Here is a 17244-nt window from a genome sequence, read left to right on the forward strand (position 1 = left end):
ATTTAGAGCCTTTTTTCTTGACAGATGTCCGATGTTCCTTGATTCGCTGGTTGAGTGGGACATTAAATTTCTACTATGTACGAGTCACCATATACGCATTGAATGTATTAGACAACGCCTGGAGGCTCTTCTTTGGTACTTGTAGCTGGTTTACAGTTGGCTTGTAGGATATGCTGAATTGATGTGCCTCTCTGGAACACAACATTTATGTTGCTTTCCTTCTTAAGTAGTCGGTGGATGTGGTGGCTGATAGTATTGACATATCGTATGCTGATGATGAACGGGATTGATTGCTGACCTTTGGGTTAAGGGTGCTCTTGATTGCTCTGATGACAGGGTTAGCTGGGGGCTAATTTTATTTATGAACACATGACGAAGGTGTTGTCGACTTCAAGGGCTTGCGTTGTGGTACTGATGTTCTTTGCTTTTCTGGTTAGGGTGGCGATTATACCTGTCTTCACTTGTAGTGGGTGATAAGATAAGAAGTGTAGATGTTGATCTGTGTGGGACGGTTTTCTACAAACGCTTGTGTGGAGTTTGATGTTGTTGTCTTTTTCTGCTTGGGCGTCTAGAAATGGTAACTTGTTGTCAGTTTCCTGTTCCATTGTGAATTTCATACGTTGATGTTGGGCATTGAAATGATTGAGAACGCAGCTAACATCAACAGTGGGTTGGATTATGACAAGGTACGCTGAGAATGCCGTACACATCCTCTGGGGTTTTAGGTTTTGTGGCGTTGTAGGTTGAGGTAGTCCAGCTTGGGGATCCTGGTCTCCAGGTCTAGGATGATGATTCAACTCATCATGTCATCAACTTTTCGCAGCTAAAGGAAAGCCTGTCTCCACCCATCTACGACAAGGTCCAAAAGGTAGCTGGCCCTCACCCGACGAGCTATGTCCATCTCCACTTCAGACAGCCTGATCCAGGAAATTCATCACCCCAAGCACACCTTCATGGCCCTCAAAGGATACCCTAAAAAGATACCACAGGCTCTACTCTGGCTTCCCATCAGAAAGATCCTGATCCTAAGTCCAACCAACCCCACCACCAGTCCCCATACCTATAACCCATAAGCCACCAGAACAGCCAAAATAGATGAATCTTTCACGTCAGACAAAACATTAAAGAATGATTTATGCTAATGGGAACGTCCACCTCAAAACCTAGAGGATGTGTGTACGAGATAACATGCAACTGCGGAGACAAATACCTAGAATAGACATCAAGCCCTATAGCCACAGGATAAAAAAACACAAAACTGTGTACTGACGCAGCATTCATGTAATGAAGGAGCAAGAGTGAGTGAGTGAGTTTAGTTTTACGCCGTGTTTAGCAATATTCCAGCAATATCACGGCGGGGGACACCAGAAAATGGGCTTCACACATTGTACCCATGTGGGGAATTGAAGGAGCAAGAATTAACCCACGTATCATGTTCTTTCAGATCCAAATATCTTTTCAAAAACTTGATGATCGCTTGACTCTTGCAAATGTAAGAGACCTATGTACAGACACACAGGCTTGTCCTTGCATTTGGGGTCTGCAATGGAGTCTGATGTTGATGGTGAAGTGTTTGTGTTGTATCAGTTAGTTTTTTGCCGCACTCCAGCCAAATGCATGACAAGCAAGCGAGCATGACTACCCAATTTTGTCAGTCGCCTCTTTGGTGAAGACCAGCTTCAAGGCCCCGTTTCACTAAGCTATCGTAGAGCCACGACTGTTGCAAATCAATGTTACAGTATCTTACCTCAAACGTAAATGTCGCTTTCTGATTGGCTGAGCGCTTCTCTGTTATTTTCAGTGTTCATTGATGGCAACGTCTTCGGTACTTCGTGGTAGTTGCTTTTTTATCTAGAATAACATTTAATGATGCATAGCACGCGGAAATTACCGATGCTTGACGAACTAAAATCGATGGAACTCTAAATCTGTTTTTTCCTGTCTCTTTCGCAAAAATCTAGTGATGGCTACAAAAAAACATTCGACTCTCTCTCTAATACAAATTTTGACGAAAAGCTCAAATGTATCCACTGTCAATATTAGGAAAGGGGAGTTACATCGCGATGACTTTGCTAAGACAATTCCTACGGGAAAAAGAAAAACAGCAAGATGCAAGATTCGAATCGTTTGACACAGGTTTCACACAGGTTGGCTGAAGTGAACGATTCGACACCCCTGCTTCAAACAGTTCAGAATTAACATTGAGGCGTTCGGTAAGATAAATACGTTGTTCAGGGAACAAACAAACATCGAGGGTACCTCAGCCTACGGTCCAATCGTGGCCAGTGAAGAACTCATAGTATAGGAGATACGACAGTAGTAGCGTTACGATAACTTCGTGAGACGGAGCCCAGATCTTCACGGTTCACCAGTATAGTCGCCAACATCTGGATGTCACTCGATTGTGCGCACGCGGAACTGTGCCCGCTGTGACATACGTTGTGTTGATATTAAAGGTATACAATATTTTAATGAAACATTGTCATCAACTGGTCATCTCTGCGTATGGCTAACAAGACCTATTTGTAACTTTGGAATGTGAAAGTACAACAACATGTTTTTGCATACATACCCATGTGAACATTCTGATTGTAATTCAGGTCCTGGATTAGAGTAGTCCTTCAACAGCCCATGCTTGTCATAAAAGGCCGCTGTGCTTCTCGTAAGAGGCGACTAACGGGATCGGGTGGTCAAGCTCACTGACTTATTTGACACATGTCTTCGATTTCCATTTGAGCAGATCGATGCCCATTTTGTTGATCACTGGATTGTCTGATACAGACTCGATTATTTACAGACCGCCGCCATGTAGCTGGAATATTGCTAAGTGGGGTGTAAAACTCACTCACTCACTCACTGATGTGATATTTCATATATACTGTGATATAAACCAGACAATATAAAGTTGTAACAGCGATGTGTATTCTCTTTGTTACGCATGCCACCTGTGCTTCTATCACAACATTATTATTTATAGATAATACAGATTATCCGTAAATCCTTAATGCTATTTTGTTAGGTTTATAACTACTGATTACTCATCTGCAATACTACTTTGTCAAACACTGGACAAGAATTAAACTTCTGATGCCAGTTGATTCTTTAGCCTTTTTCTCTTCTCATCAAGCTGGACAACTAGAGGAGAGAGCAGGAGAAAGGTAGCACCTACGTATACACATGATCCAATGTAGTTGAAGGACGCATCGAACGAACCAGTCGCATCTCGTAAAACACCTGCAGCAAAATAGATATCTCTTATGTTGCCCGTGAAGATCCAGATTAGAATAGGCCTTCAGCAACCCATGCTTGCCATAAAAGGCGACTATTCTTGTCGTATGAGGCGACTAACGGGATCGGGTGGTCAGTGTCCCTGACTTGGTTGACACAGTCATGTCATCGATTCCAAATTGCACAGATCGATGCTCGTGTTGTTCATCACTGGATTGTCTGGTCCAGACTCGATTATTTACATACCTCCGCCATATAGCTAGGATATTGCTGAGTCTGGACCAGAGAATCCAGTGATCAACAACATGGGCATCGGTCTGCGGAGTTGGAACCGATGACGTGACAACCAAGTCAGCAAGCATGACCACCCGATACCATTAGTCGCCTCTTACGACAAGCGTAGAGGCGTTTTATGGCAAGCCTGGGCTGCTGAGGACCTATTCTACCCCCGACCTTCACCGGTCGACAAACATGTACTATATCTTAACGTCTTTTGCTATGAGGCGCACGGGTATCCTACCCGGGACTGTCTGCTCTTCTGGCGGGCGCTCAAAAGCGGGATAGGAGAGAACAATAGTTATTACTCGCCCGTTGAAGATACTGCAGTGTAATATTTTCACTTCAGTATTACACTAGTGTAATACCGCTTGACGTATGACGTCAAAATGGTTCAAAGTTGTGACGTCACAATGCTACTGTTGATGTCGCGATTTTACTAGACCTTGCTGGACTTGAAAGCTGAGAGTCCTCACACTGCAGGCAATTTCGCCGCAGTTTCTGTCAATTTATGTTGGCGAGTAATAAACAGAATACTAAGCTCGCTTCCGTGATATACCATTTTCATTAAACTCGTTAAAGATTTAGTATCAAACTCGCTTTCGCCTGTTTGATGCCAAATCATTAACTAGTTCGATAAAAATGATATTGCACGGAAGGTCGTTTAGTATGCTCTGTATATACAGACTGCTGGATCTTAAGAAATAGCAATGGACGACGGTCACTCGACGAAGGGAGGACATAAAGGGACTGAAATTAAATGAACCTCTAAAACATTTTAACTATGTGTAAAAATACAATATATACACATGCTATAGATTGCCAGCAGCGGACGCTAGATCACCATACTAGGGACCATAGTAACTTCCAGTATATTTGCTTCCTGCATGGACCCTAGCTGGATTTACACCATCCTCTCAGCTGTCGGCAAGGTTCGACAATTTGGCCAAATTATAGTAAGGTTTATTCCGCGGTTAAAAGTACTGGTATGCTGAAATTTACTTTGGATGTTTTGTGACTTACGTACCCCCACAGGAAGACGATCATTTTACAATACTTTAATCCCCTGGATACGACCCACAGTTTAAGCTGCTCGATTAAACTACCAATTATAAAATATTTCTCTATTTCCAAATCATTTACCAGAATTATGTAATAATTCAATTGTTTTTAAAGACGTAATTATCAAACTATCAAACCTCCTTGAGGTTAAAGAGAGCTTGTTGGTCACTGAAATAAGTTATCATTTGTGATGAAATGAACTGTTCGTGTTCCATCTTGTCCTTCTTGTCACAACCAACTCTAAACCCAACGGTCCCCATCATGATTACTATACTGATGCTCTGTGGCAACAAGAGTTGTACAATCCCCAGGGAGTTGAGACTGATAATACGGTGTGTCGCTGAGACGGACATCCAATGATCGAGGGAAGCAAATACCAGCGCCCTGAGCAAGCAATAGTTACATGGATATGTGCGCTATATAAACATAAATAATAATCACAATGGCAATGCTATCATCTTACCTAAAATCGGGTGTGTGATGAAACCAGATATACCATGGAACAGTGACATAAATCCAAGTGTCTTCCCCATGTCTTCCAAACCCATGAACTCCACGACAACGACCGGTATCAAGCAAAGGTAAAAGCTTCCAAACAGTCCCGCGATAACTGTGAATACCAACATATGTAGGAACGTCTTATAAAACCAAGTGAAGTGATTTACTGTACCAGTGATGAGCAAACCAATCGCCATCAGGTTGTAAACCTTCACATATTTCCGATCGACCACAGCACCCAAACACAATCTGCTCACGAAATCTACAGAGTTAAAAATCGTAAGCAATGTTGCAGTATCTGTCTTCGATATCCCCTTTTCCGATGTCAGAGAAGGTAAATACTCCCCAATGAATATAACAATTATCGCGCATGGTGCAAAACACATTGTAAGTAGAAACAATGGTTTCGTAAACAGCCTGAAGTCAATATTAACTCGCTTAGGTAAAGGGAGGCAGCTAAATTTATTTACAGCTTGCTCCTTTTCTGTCTCATCTGTAAGGGGCGTAGTCTTCTTGGTTCTTTGAAAGGATTCCAGGGGTCTCAGGAGCAGGGCTCCAACCCACATGTTCATGCTGAGGCCAGTAAGGATTAACATGGCTCCTCTGAGGGCGTATTCATCCACGAGGAATCGAATAAGACGAGGAAAGATAATCCCTCCAAGACTGACTCCAGACACTGACATTGTTGTTGCCAAGCCACGTCTCTTCTTGAAGTAATGTCCCAAGATCACAAAACATGGGGGCTGCACCATTGCACTACTCGCACCTTCAACAAAACAGATATATATATATATATGGAATTATTTTACATCCCTCAGAAAACATTAAGGTAAGAAGGAGCCCTGTTTCTCGGCATGCTTGAAGTCTTAACTTTGATCGTAGCCAGCGTTTCAAAAATAGGTTTAAGACGTTCGTAGGTCTACGAAGATTTCGCGAAGAGCTAACAAAGATGATATTTCTATATTAAGCAAAGTCAGATTCAATTTTAACATGTGCCATATGAAGTCGTGATGGGTGCGGCACATATTTAACAAGATAATGCATGTGTCTCTGGGTAACACCATGTGTGGGGCGTGATATCATCCTATGCATATAAAGCACCTCGTAAGACTGCACTATGTTTTCATTGTTTCCATGAATAGTCGTTGAACGATGAACGATATCGTGCAGATAAAGATTATATCTCGATATATATAAATTTAACAGACATTACTGAGAAGACCTTTTGTTCCTAATAGTTGGAACAGAAAATATATTACATTAAGTAGTAAGGTGCTCAGTATGGGAGGCAACTCTTGTTGGCTTAAGAATGAACCTTACTGCATCAAGAGTTATCTCCCCTTTGTAGCCGGCGGCTTCCTTTGTGACAGCAGAAGAAAGAAAACTGGTTCTAGATGATTTTGAATGGGGTGCGCCTAATGCAACATTCCTGAGTCTACAGCATTCAGAACTTTGAAGGATAATCAGTCAGGAGCTGGGATTAAGCACAAAGCAGGTGGAAGGAAGCCAAGGAAGGCCAGTACTTGGTCAGATTTAGAGTAAGGAAAAATTTAAAAGCGTTGAAAATATCAGAAATCAGATGATTGATAGAGGAAGTCCTCTTGAATACAATGAAGCCATCCAGACAACAAATTCAAAGATGTAACTTGGTCAAAACGCGCGGAATGCCCACACCATTGATGAAAGATGCGCCATAAAGAAAGACGTTTATACTAGCGTAGGGTTCACGACAATCAAGACGGAGACAATTTTTTCTTTTCTCATTTTCTAAAATGTTTGAACAAAAAAAATGACAAAAGATATCCTTAAAGTTTTTCTACTAACGCCCAAAATATAGCCCGAATGTTCACATGCGGGACAAGATGTCATCACGGGGCGCCGTTGTGTATTTTCATAGGAACGAATTGTTGACATCTTAAATGGCCACCGCCTTCCACTGACCCGAAAACTATATGAAGATACGTGGATTTTCCAACACCCCAAAACACACTGCGAACAACATTGAACTGTGGTTGTCGGACGGAAATGTTCAATTCTCAATAACACCTGGAAATTGGCCAACACATGTTTAATCCGTTATTGAGGCCCATAATACATATATTTGGCAAAGGTAAGTGCATACTGAGTATAATTGAGTATAGTTTAGTATAAATTATGATATATGTATTTATTTCTCATAAGGCGAACTTGTGAAATATCTGTCCTCACTGAATTTAAAATGAGAATATAAATGAAAATATCTTTTATCTTTTTCGACGGAGATGTCACAGACTCACAATTAAACAGCAACACAGGAACGTTCGCAGTGTTTACATTCCCACAATGCATATATGTTGTAGAGTGAATGAATACACGTGTTTGTTATGAATGTAAATGAAGTTCCGTCACAACGTGATGTAATTGACAGGTCATCTGTTATTCGATGAAATCGTTAGAATCTCATACGTTGACCGCGTGGGTAAAAAATCCCCAAATAAACCTGTCCTGTGAGAGTACGTACCTATCAGGGACCCTTGAAGGCCCTGGGGTAGGATAGGCCTTCAGCAACCCATGCTTGCCATAAAAGGCGACTATGCTTGTCGTAAGAGGTGACTAACGGGATCGGGTGGTCAGGCTCACTGACTTGATTGACACATGTCATCAGTTCCCAACTGTACAGATCGATGATCATGCTGTTGATCACTGGATTGTCTGATACAGACTCGATTATTTCCAGACCGGCGCCATATTGCTGGAGTATTGCTGAGTTAAGGGTAAAAGTAAACTCACTCACTCGCGTACCTAACAGGATGCTGTGGGTGCAGATAAGATAGGTGATGCTTCTTGCAAATATGGCTGTGACCATTGCAATGACATTCAGCATCACCCCCAACACGACGGTCTTCCTGATGCCTATTGCTCCAACAAGGATGTGCATTGTGAACACAGCTGAAACAAGCATAATTATGTTACACACATGTAAATACGATGACACTTTTTGGTAAATGCGTCAGTACAAATATGTTTATCTGTAGCTGGAACCTGGACGAGATTAGAACTAACAAGATGTGAGTATGTCGTGAAATCACATATGCATAAACATGAACAATACGTTAACGAATAAAGCCAGGCCAATTTTATTTCATGTTTTGCGCCTCCGCTGGGCGTATGTTTTCAAGAATATATCAAAAGAATTTTCCCAGCTAAATTTCTTTTGCCCCATATACACGCTGACAAAAGCAAGATGTTTTAGTACATATAAGGAAAATATTGATTTTCCAGATGAGGACGAAAATCCGTAAAACAAGAAATAAAACTGGCTTGGCCTTACGATGAAATCAATAAATGTATCGTTTCGTTATTCCCGCCGACAGTGTTTTTTCGTTGTTTTTTTTTGTTTTTTTTTTTTTTTTTTTTTTTAAGCAGTTCAAGTGGAAGATCATTACAACAGTAAAACAATGCCAGAAGTCAACCAAATGGTTGTTAAGTTACACCGCTGGTGTAAGCGATCGACGGTTTTCTGGACGTCCTGTCAGATGAGTTGCTACCCTCTCCTCCTTACATGCTGAATCGGAATGCCATCTCTGCCTCTCATGACTTTACAAACTTTGTTTCTATAACCACCCATGAAGTCTCGGGTTAGAATTCGTAAGATTTCCAAACCAAGGCCTTAAGTCTTAACCCTTGGGCACCTTTCACAAAGTAACCTGTACTAAGGTTAACCTTAACCTCCCATTCTTTAACAGTGCCCTAAGGTTACCTAAAGTCTAAAGTCTAAGATAACCTTAGTGCAGTGTTAAAGAATGGGAGTTAAGGTTAACCTTAGTAAAGGTTGCTTTGTGAAAGGACCCCCTTATCGCTTAACAACCATGCTTACCTTTGTTTTATTATAACACACTCGTATAAAAACGATTTCATACTTACACGAAATGCTGTATGTGCCTGTTATAACCCCAAATAAGAGAGTGGTTTTCGACGGAGGTGCGTCAAATACTTCAATGTATTCCACGAACACAATTGCCATGCCTTTGCTGTAGCCGGCAAACAACAACACGATCAGGAAGCAACCTAGTGGATGGATATGGGATTTAGAGTATTGAACTTCTTGTCATCGTCAAACAGTACATAACCTCTAGAACCACTAAATCAAATTCAGAAGGTCCATAAACACAAGTACGTATATATATGTATAGTTGTGTGCCTCGGTCTCACTTTCCTTGTTGCCAAAACGTTCGGTCGTCACGTCGAAGACACGGGTTCAATTCCCCTCATGGACAAAATGCGTGGAGCCCATTTCTGATGTCCCCGCCGTGATATTGTTGGGATAATGCAAAAAGTCGAAATGTGTGACTGATGTGTGTGTCTCTCTCTCGCTTTCTCTCTCTCTCTCTCTCTCTCTGACATGTGTGTGTGTTTGTGTGTGTGTGTGTGTGTGTGTGTGTGTGTTTCAATACGTATAACCAACAGTTTAATTATGGAGTAAACGTGCCCCATATTTCAGCAATCATCCTTCAAAGAAAAAAGAAAAAAGTTTAAATTTACCGCAAAGTACCACCCATGCCCATCCACGATCAATCGGCAAATGATTGTCTTCTTCGTCTTCTTCTCCCTGTCTGATTTCATCTTGCTGTTCATTTAATTCTGCAGTCAGTTTCTTAGTTTCAGTCATATCGCCATCCTCCTCCTCCTCATCATCCTCATCTTTCTCCTCATCACCACAAGCGTTCTCCATCACCTCTGTTTCCTTGTGTTTTCTTCCACCCTCCAGTTGTGTGGCACCGCACGCGATGACAGACTTGGTGCTATCAAACGTTTTACCCCTTGCCTGCATTTCCAAGCCATCCAATTTGGCGTCATTGTCCTCGACTTCTGGAAGACCCACCTGATGACCTCTGCATTGTCTGTTAGTGAACCCATGGGCATTGTGTGTGCTGGTAGACTCCATTATTCGAAACCAGCTTTCTTGGGAGATCTGGACACAGCTGAAGCAAAACACGCATACTATTGTTACGAATGATGTGGTATGATGCCCACTGGAAAAGATTCAAAATTACAGTTAATAAATACTTGCCATCAAAAATTTAGACTCCCTTAAAACACTCACTGTATATTTGGTATACACATATGGTTTCATCGACAATTTCTCCACAACCTGGGGGACCAGCAGCAAACCGTATAAGATAAGTTGTACGAGAATCGAGCATCAGATTGATGAAATTCATGCGCAAATACGCCGCACTCAGCAATATCCCAGCTACATGGCGGAGGTATGAAAATAATCGAGTCTGGACTAGACAATCCAGTGATCAACAAAATGAGCATCGATCTGCGCGATTGGGAACTGATGACATGTGTCAACCAAGTCATCGAGTCTGACCACCCGATCCCGTTAGTCACCTCTTACGACATGCATGGGTTGTTGAAGGCCTATTCTACCCCGGGACCTTCACGGGTTATATCGTGAACGTTTTGGTATAACATTTTATTAAGGTTTCGCCAATTTCAACGGATTGTTGTCATTTATTGAACTCATTACTAAACGCGTGACAATATCTTTTCAAAGTTACGAATTTCTGTTACAACTAATCTGTTCATGAATAAACAAGGACGAGGCTATATGTACACTAGTGAAACCAAACTTGAAGTATGTTTTACTTCCTCCATTGTCACAAAGGGTAGTTCACAAAATGAACAACACGACATGCAAAACACATAGTCAGTCATAAAGTAGGGAAATATTTATGTAGGGCATAGATAGTAGCAGCATATCACACACACATACACACACACACACACACACACACACACACACATGAAACCATCCGAAGCACACAATTCCAAAAGATTGTATTCATTATGTTCCCGATTTTAAAGTTCCTGACATCTTCACCACAAAGAGTGGTAGGGTTTTTTTTTTTAAAAAAAAAACAAAAAAAAACATATTATTTCTTGAGAGCGCATATGTGGCGTGTCTAACAAGTAATCAATTGTTGGACAGAGAAGAGTGCATATTCCTGGTGAACTGGCACTCATGTTGTTGGCATAATTTCTGCATGCCTGGGATAGATCGTCGAAGTCCAACAGACTCACGTGCAATGTATGAGGGCTTAAACCTAACAGACGCATACTGTAACTTCATGATATTGTAACATAGATGATAATAAGTTTTCAGTTTACAGATATATAAAGGCTTACTGATGATTAACGGACGGTGGGGTGGCCCAGTGGTTACCGCGTTCGTTCGTCACATCGAAGGCCTATGTTCGAATTCCCAAGCGGTTAAAATTGCGGGAAGCCCATTTCATTTGTAGACCGCTGTGATATTGTTGGCATATTGCTAAAGGAGGCGTAAAACCCAACTCTCTCACTTAACTGCTAGTCGTATAACTGCATGGACATCACGTGACAGGGAAACTTATTGGGCTGCTATTTATCTGGAAGCATATTTTAACTGATCTGATGAACCTATGATCTTTATAAATGTGAAATGGGTTTTTTTCACCTTAGACTTGTATTTATCAATGAATAACCTATAAGCAAAGCAACCATGTAATCACATCTCCGGCGTGTGCGTATGCATTATCTAGGCTGGAATGTCTGACAAAAATCGATAACAATTTACTGATAACCAGTTGGATTTGTATTTTTTTAACTTCACGACCATACCATAAATTGCTTGTGAAGGAGATGATTTGTGCATTGCAGAGTAGTTGAATTAGGACATCTTGATTAACGATGAAACTGACATTACTCACAGAAGATTACAAGAAAATACATGATGCTATCTTCTAATTAAGGTAAAATATAGGTCGGGCATGGCACTTGACCGAGGAGCTAAAAACAGACAAACGAGAAAGGAATATTTAAGCTTTACGACATCTTTATTTATTGTATCCCTTCAAATTGAAACTTACCGGATTTTAGCCCACACATCAACGACCTATTTGTATCGTAGCTTCATTACATATCCATGTCGAGGGTCAGTGCCCCAACGTCTCGTGCGAACATCAGTCCCCGCTGAAATGCTGCTAATAAACTTTTCCCTGCATTTATACCCTATTTTTCACCAAATCATGTCCTGAGCAACACAGCCCACTACAAGCAGTAAATGTGCTTCAGTGTTGTCTCAAGATGGACAGTCACGTTCCCCTTATAGGTACATGTGGCATGTGTCATCATAAACGTGCGATAAGGCGGCCAGTCGTTCTATCAGTTTATATACGACTTTGACATACTTAGCTATCAACGGTTCTTTTAGACATGAAAGCCCTTTAAGAAACAGGTTAGTATTTATGCTGAAAAGCATGCGCAAATATCGTGAATGAGTGAGTGAATGAGTTTAGTTTTACGCCGCACTTAGCAATATTCCAGCTATATGGCGAAGGTCTGTAAGTAATCGAGTCTGGACCAAACAGCCCAGTGATCAACAGCATGAGCATCGATCTGCTCAATTCGGAACTGATGACAAGTGTCAACCAAGTCAGCCAGTCTGACCACCCGACCCCGTTAGTCGCCTCTTACGACAAGAATAGTCGCCTTTTATGGCAAGCATAGGTTGCTGATGGCCTATTCTACCCCGTGACCTTCACGGGTCTGATATGAAACAAAACTGCAGCGACGTTTTTACCATTGGTGCTTAGCTGTTTTACCCTGGTGTTGCATTTAGAGTGAATGTCTAAATAGTCCTTTCCTTTCAAAAGGTTGACTTGGAGCAAGGCCCTTATACGTATATTGATTCCAAAATACCGCCAAGCTGCTGCAAATATTAGGAATTAACCCTTCGAGCGAAGGTTCCGAACTGCGTATTTGCATGTTTAACCAGTGATAGCACATACACCTCGGTTTATAGCATATACACCTCTGTGAAATATATTGCCTTCACTACACCCCAACACATGTCCTTTGACTATTTCAACGGTTCCAGACATTCTTCATCCTTTGACGGTGATCCTGGTTGGTGTTTTGCTTTATATCGACGTACAAGAGGCTCGGATAGCAATAGTGCTGCGGCACAGAAGGATGACACACCAAGGTACTGGAAACAGGGTAGATAGGATCCGCTCAAATCACGTAATGCCCCTGAAACACACACATGTTCACCAAAAATGAAAACATGATCTAACACGGTCTGATGATGATGTGACGTGATGTTCTGAGGATACTTCAAATATCTTAGTTCGTCTTCAAATATCTAAAGTTTCATGTAGACTGCAACCTCAGGTAGACTATATTCTGCAAAACCCGATTTGGGGTTAATGCTGCATCTCACATCCGTTCAGTTATGTCAAGGTGTGTCAACTCAGTGTAAGAAAAGCACAAGTATGAGGTGTTTTCTGCATTTCTGAAGTCATCAAGCTATCAGAGTCAGAGCCATAATCATTCAGAATCTATGCTACAAACCCACAGTTATATATATCCTACCCTCTAATGTGGGAAGTGAGTCAGTTAATACTTCACACCGGCAATCAAGAGGAGAACAATAATGTGTCGAACAGATTGGCAAGTAACTTTTCTGTGTGACTTTTTGATTGCTACATGCGTATTGCTCATGAACAATCAATGGAGGTTAAACTGAGTCAAAATGAACTGATATGATTGTAATATGCAGGGTACATTACCTAAAATTGGATGTGTCAATGCAACTGCCAATCCTTGGAATAACGTTGTAAATCCTATGGTCTTTGCCATACAGTCGATTCCCATGAAATCGACTATAACCAGTGGAAGAAGGCACGGGAAGGCACATCCGAAGATACCAACCACTACACAATAAGCTACAAGAAGAGGATATGTGGTATAAAACATTATAAACTGTGATGCCACTCCTACTATCACAAGACCAAGAGCCATAATTTGACAGACACGGAGATATCCAAGATCGGCTACAAAGCCATAAAACAGTCGACAAAAAAAGTCTAGAATTCCAGAGATGAGCAACAGAAACGCTGCATCTGACTGACTGTATCCCATTTCATTCATCAGTGCAGGGAGGTAGGTTGGGACGTGTCTCACAACAATTCCAAACTGAGAGAATACCATAATCAGAAGAAACATTGGATTCTTGAATAAAGAAAAGTCAAATGCTCTGAACACTTTCACAATGTTTCTAACGACGGCAGATTTTATGTGCTTTCGATCATCGACGCGTGTGTCCTTTTTAGCTGTATCCATCTGTTTGGGCGCGATTTTTGGAAGACTCACAAGGTCTGGATGACTTGAGTATGCCGCTGTTTCATATTCGGAAACAGACGGTCTTTTAGAACCTTCAGAGTATGCTCTTTTTCTGAAGGAATCATCGTCGCTTTTTGAATCAGTCAATTTATTGCAGGTGTCGTTTACAACAACATCACAACTCCTTGTACTTCCAGTGTGAATATTCTCTGCATGTGTTCCTACATGGTGTGGCCCAGTGGCATTTTCATCTCTGATGATCTCTCTCACTTCAACATCAACGCCGTCAACTGGTTCTTCACGAGTGCCACTGGGCTTCACTTTTCTTTCATAGAAATGAAGAGGTCGATATAGGGATGCCCCTACCCACATATTCATTGTTAGACCTGCGTATATAAGCATTGTTCCTCGTATCCCGTATTCGTCAAGCAAATATTGAGCAAGTACTGGGAATACACTTGCTACACTCAATGCTGTACTTGCAGCTGTTGTAGCCCGACCTCGTCGTTTCTTGAAGTATTTTCCAATCAACACTAAACCCGGCGCGTGTACCATTGAACCGCCCATGCCTATAACAAAAGGATGGATACTGTGGGCATGTGTATTTATGAAGGTGGTATGGGTGATATTGTTGATATTGCCTGGGGAACGATATCAATATTGGTACATACAGTGCCACTTTAGGCAATCTTTAGGATGTGTTTGTCTCAGTGTGGTTCGCAAGGGCAAACTTTAAGTGCGACATCGAGATCAGAGCGTGATCCCGATGGAGTTCAAAGAATGGTTGTACCTACAATATACAATATCATCTTAGAGTTGGCCGAACACTATAGCCATCCACCACCCTCTTCCTAGAAGCTTTTCGAAAATGCATCTCGTAGCATTAGACATGAGTTATCAGAGGACCTATTTCAAAGGAGCTGTTTTTACTTTTCCTGCTATGTAGTGTATACAAGACTGAGACAGGGACATACCTGAAAGAACACTGTGAACACATATGATGACCAATATGTTCGGGGCAAAGGCGGCTGAGAGAATTGCTAACACACTGAAGAGTCCGCCCAACATGACTGTCTTCCTAGTCCCCACAAACTCCAGGACAACGTTCATAGCAACCGGTGCTAAACGAAAAAAATCCATGACAGTACAAGAACATATTCATATAATACGACCACTGTACTCTAGTCACAATCCATCAGTAAGATATAAGTTCGATACATAAAGCATTCTATATGTTGTAAAAGGTTGCAGGTGACCTTGTATCCTAAAGATGAAGGGGGTGAGTTTAGTTTTACACCGCAGTCAGCAAAATTCCAGCTATATGGCGGCGGTCTGTAAAAATGGAGTCTCGACGAGACAAGCCAGTGATGAGGAGCATGAGTGTCAAGCTGCGTAACTGGGAACACGATGACATGTGTCCACCAAGTCAGCGAGTCTGACCACCCGATCCCGTTACTCGCCTCTTACACGTATAGTCACCTTTTCTGGCACGTAAAGATCAAGATAAAACAACTCACTGAGGAATGTGAAATGTATTTTATGACTATTAAGAGAGGATTTATCTTATCCCTTTCCAGATATGTTGTATGCCTGTGTTATATCACAATATATACGTTAACAAGACAAGAAATTCGTAATTGTTCCGGTTGCAAAGTGATACTACCCAGCTTTATTTCTGGATTGCCATTAAGGACACTTAATGCATATACGGTGTTATAATACTAAATATAATATGTGTTACAAGATAATCTGATTTATGTATATCGTACACAAACAGTATTATCCACAATAACTAAACACAGAAAATTAACATTACTTTACAAGTTAAGGCCTACAATACAACAGCTTTTTTGTATCTTTGTTATAGATGGGCATTAGCTGCTATCGGTCTGCTTACACATAAGGCTGACGGTCATAGCTCTTACTCCAAGGATAAGGGTTGTCTCCGTTGTAGATGCACCAAACATCTCAAGGTATTCCACAAAGAACAGCGCCAAAGATCGGTTGTATGCACCCATTAGCATGGCATTCAGAAAACATCCTGGAATTAATATATTTATTACCATTCTTATTATTTCTGTGGGACAGTGGGGATTCTCATGTTGGCATAAGCTGGGCTGCCTAAAACCGTACATTGTGTGCTAAACAAAACACAAGGGCACAATTATTATTCATAAAAACTAAAGAAGGATATATATATATTTTTATTCAGACCTCCTCCCATGTTACGATAACAAAGTATACGAATAAACCTGGGAAGGGTTAAGGAAGAATCAGGTGTTTCTTTGTTTCCTCCTGACAGTATATACATGTTTAAATCATATCCACCATTTTCTTACTTTCATGCAAAATACGTTTATTTCATTTGTCAATGACGTTTTAAGACGTTTCAGTGTCACCCCTACCAGGAGGATGTCAGCTGGAAAAAAATATTACCCGCTGGGATGGGAACCGCCAAACTCTCCCGAGAAGGCGTCATAATATGACATATATAGTCAATAGCGACCTTATCGATCCTCAAAATAAAACAAAATGATAGATTTGAGACGTTCAACATGGCGGTAAGATAAATACGTTGAGAACATCTATGAATAATACAGTTGGATGTACGTCGGGTAACACTGTCAAAACAAAGGCATATCACCCTTGAGAGAAGCATACAACAGCATACAGTATGGAATCGTCATTGTATACGTACCTCCGAGTATCGCCCAAGCCCATCCTCTGTCTATAGGTAGTGTTGTCTTGTCATCTTCAGGAGGTTTTACTTCAGTTTCCACACTCGCCCCTCCATCGTCATCTGCATGATTATTTCTCACTGCCATAACTTCAAAAAGACTACGGGTAACAATACACTCTTTCCCTCTGTTGTCTCACCCTTGACTAAGAAGACCTGTACGGCAAGTCTGTCACTAACTTATTAAGGCCTAATGCAGCCTATGTACATGTGATCTAGAGCTCTTATCAGAGTGTAGATGGTCTGTCCTATGACGTGAGATGTACTTGTGATAATGTTGTCGTTTTTGCGTG

General features: G+C 41.3%; 2 protein-coding genes across 2 annotated transcripts; both read right to left on the reverse strand.

The window, feature by feature from the left end:
* Positions 1-2900: 2900 nt before the first annotated feature.
* On the reverse strand, positions 2901-12233 carry LOC137269835 (monocarboxylate transporter 12-B-like). Its single transcript, XM_067803675.1, has 6 exons — positions 11958-12233; positions 9586-10025; positions 8968-9111; positions 7846-7992; positions 5030-5830; positions 2901-3234 (listed from the first exon to the last, which is right to left on the reverse strand). Exons 2-6 carry the CDS (start codon positions 9986-9988, stop codon positions 3077-3079), a joined length of 1653 nt encoding a protein of 550 aa, XP_067659776.1. The 5' UTR covers positions 9989-10025; positions 11958-12233; the 3' UTR covers positions 2901-3076.
* LOC137269832 (monocarboxylate transporter 5-like) lies at positions 11906-17163 on the reverse strand. The gene is made up of 5 exons (XM_067803669.1): positions 16913-17163; positions 16112-16255; positions 15189-15335; positions 13662-14783; positions 11906-13122 (listed from the first exon to the last, which is right to left on the reverse strand). The coding sequence occupies exons 1-5, from the start codon at positions 17037-17039 to the stop codon at positions 12950-12952; spliced, it is 1713 nt and encodes a 570-aa protein (XP_067659770.1). The 5' UTR covers positions 17040-17163; the 3' UTR covers positions 11906-12949.
* Positions 17164-17244: the final 81 nt, after the last annotated feature.

The sequence above is a fragment of the Haliotis asinina genome, unplaced genomic scaffold, assembly GCF_037392515.1.
Source record: "Haliotis asinina isolate JCU_RB_2024 unplaced genomic scaffold, JCU_Hal_asi_v2 scaffold_17, whole genome shotgun sequence".
Taxonomy (NCBI): Eukaryota; Metazoa; Mollusca; class Gastropoda; order Lepetellida; family Haliotidae; genus Haliotis; species Haliotis asinina.

Bases quoted from the DNA above. Each gene is read 5' to 3' on its own strand.
- LOC137269835 (XM_067803675.1), bottom strand. From the start codon at position 9,988: ATGGAGTCTACCAGCACACACAATGCCCATGGGTTCACTAACAGACAA. The intron at 9,112-9,585 runs GTAAATTTAAAC...TCCATCCACTAG, and splicing joins GGCATGGGTGGTACTTTGCG to GTTGCTTCCTGATCGTGTTG. The intron at 5,831-7,845 runs GTACGCGAGTGA...GTTTTGTTGAAG, and splicing joins CACCCACAGCATCCTGTTAG to GTGCGAGTAGTGCAATGGTG.
- LOC137269832 (XM_067803669.1), bottom strand. From the start codon at position 17,039: ATGGCAGTGAGAAATAATCATGCAGATGACGATGGAGGGGCGAGTGTG. The intron at 15,336-16,111 runs GTAAGCAGACCG...TTTTTCGTTTAG, and splicing joins TATGACCGTCAGCCTTATGT to CACCGGTTGCTATGAACGTT. The intron at 13,123-13,661 runs GTAATGTACCCT...TGTGTGTTTCAG, and splicing joins ATTGACACATCCAATTTTAG to GGGCATTACGTGATTTGAGC.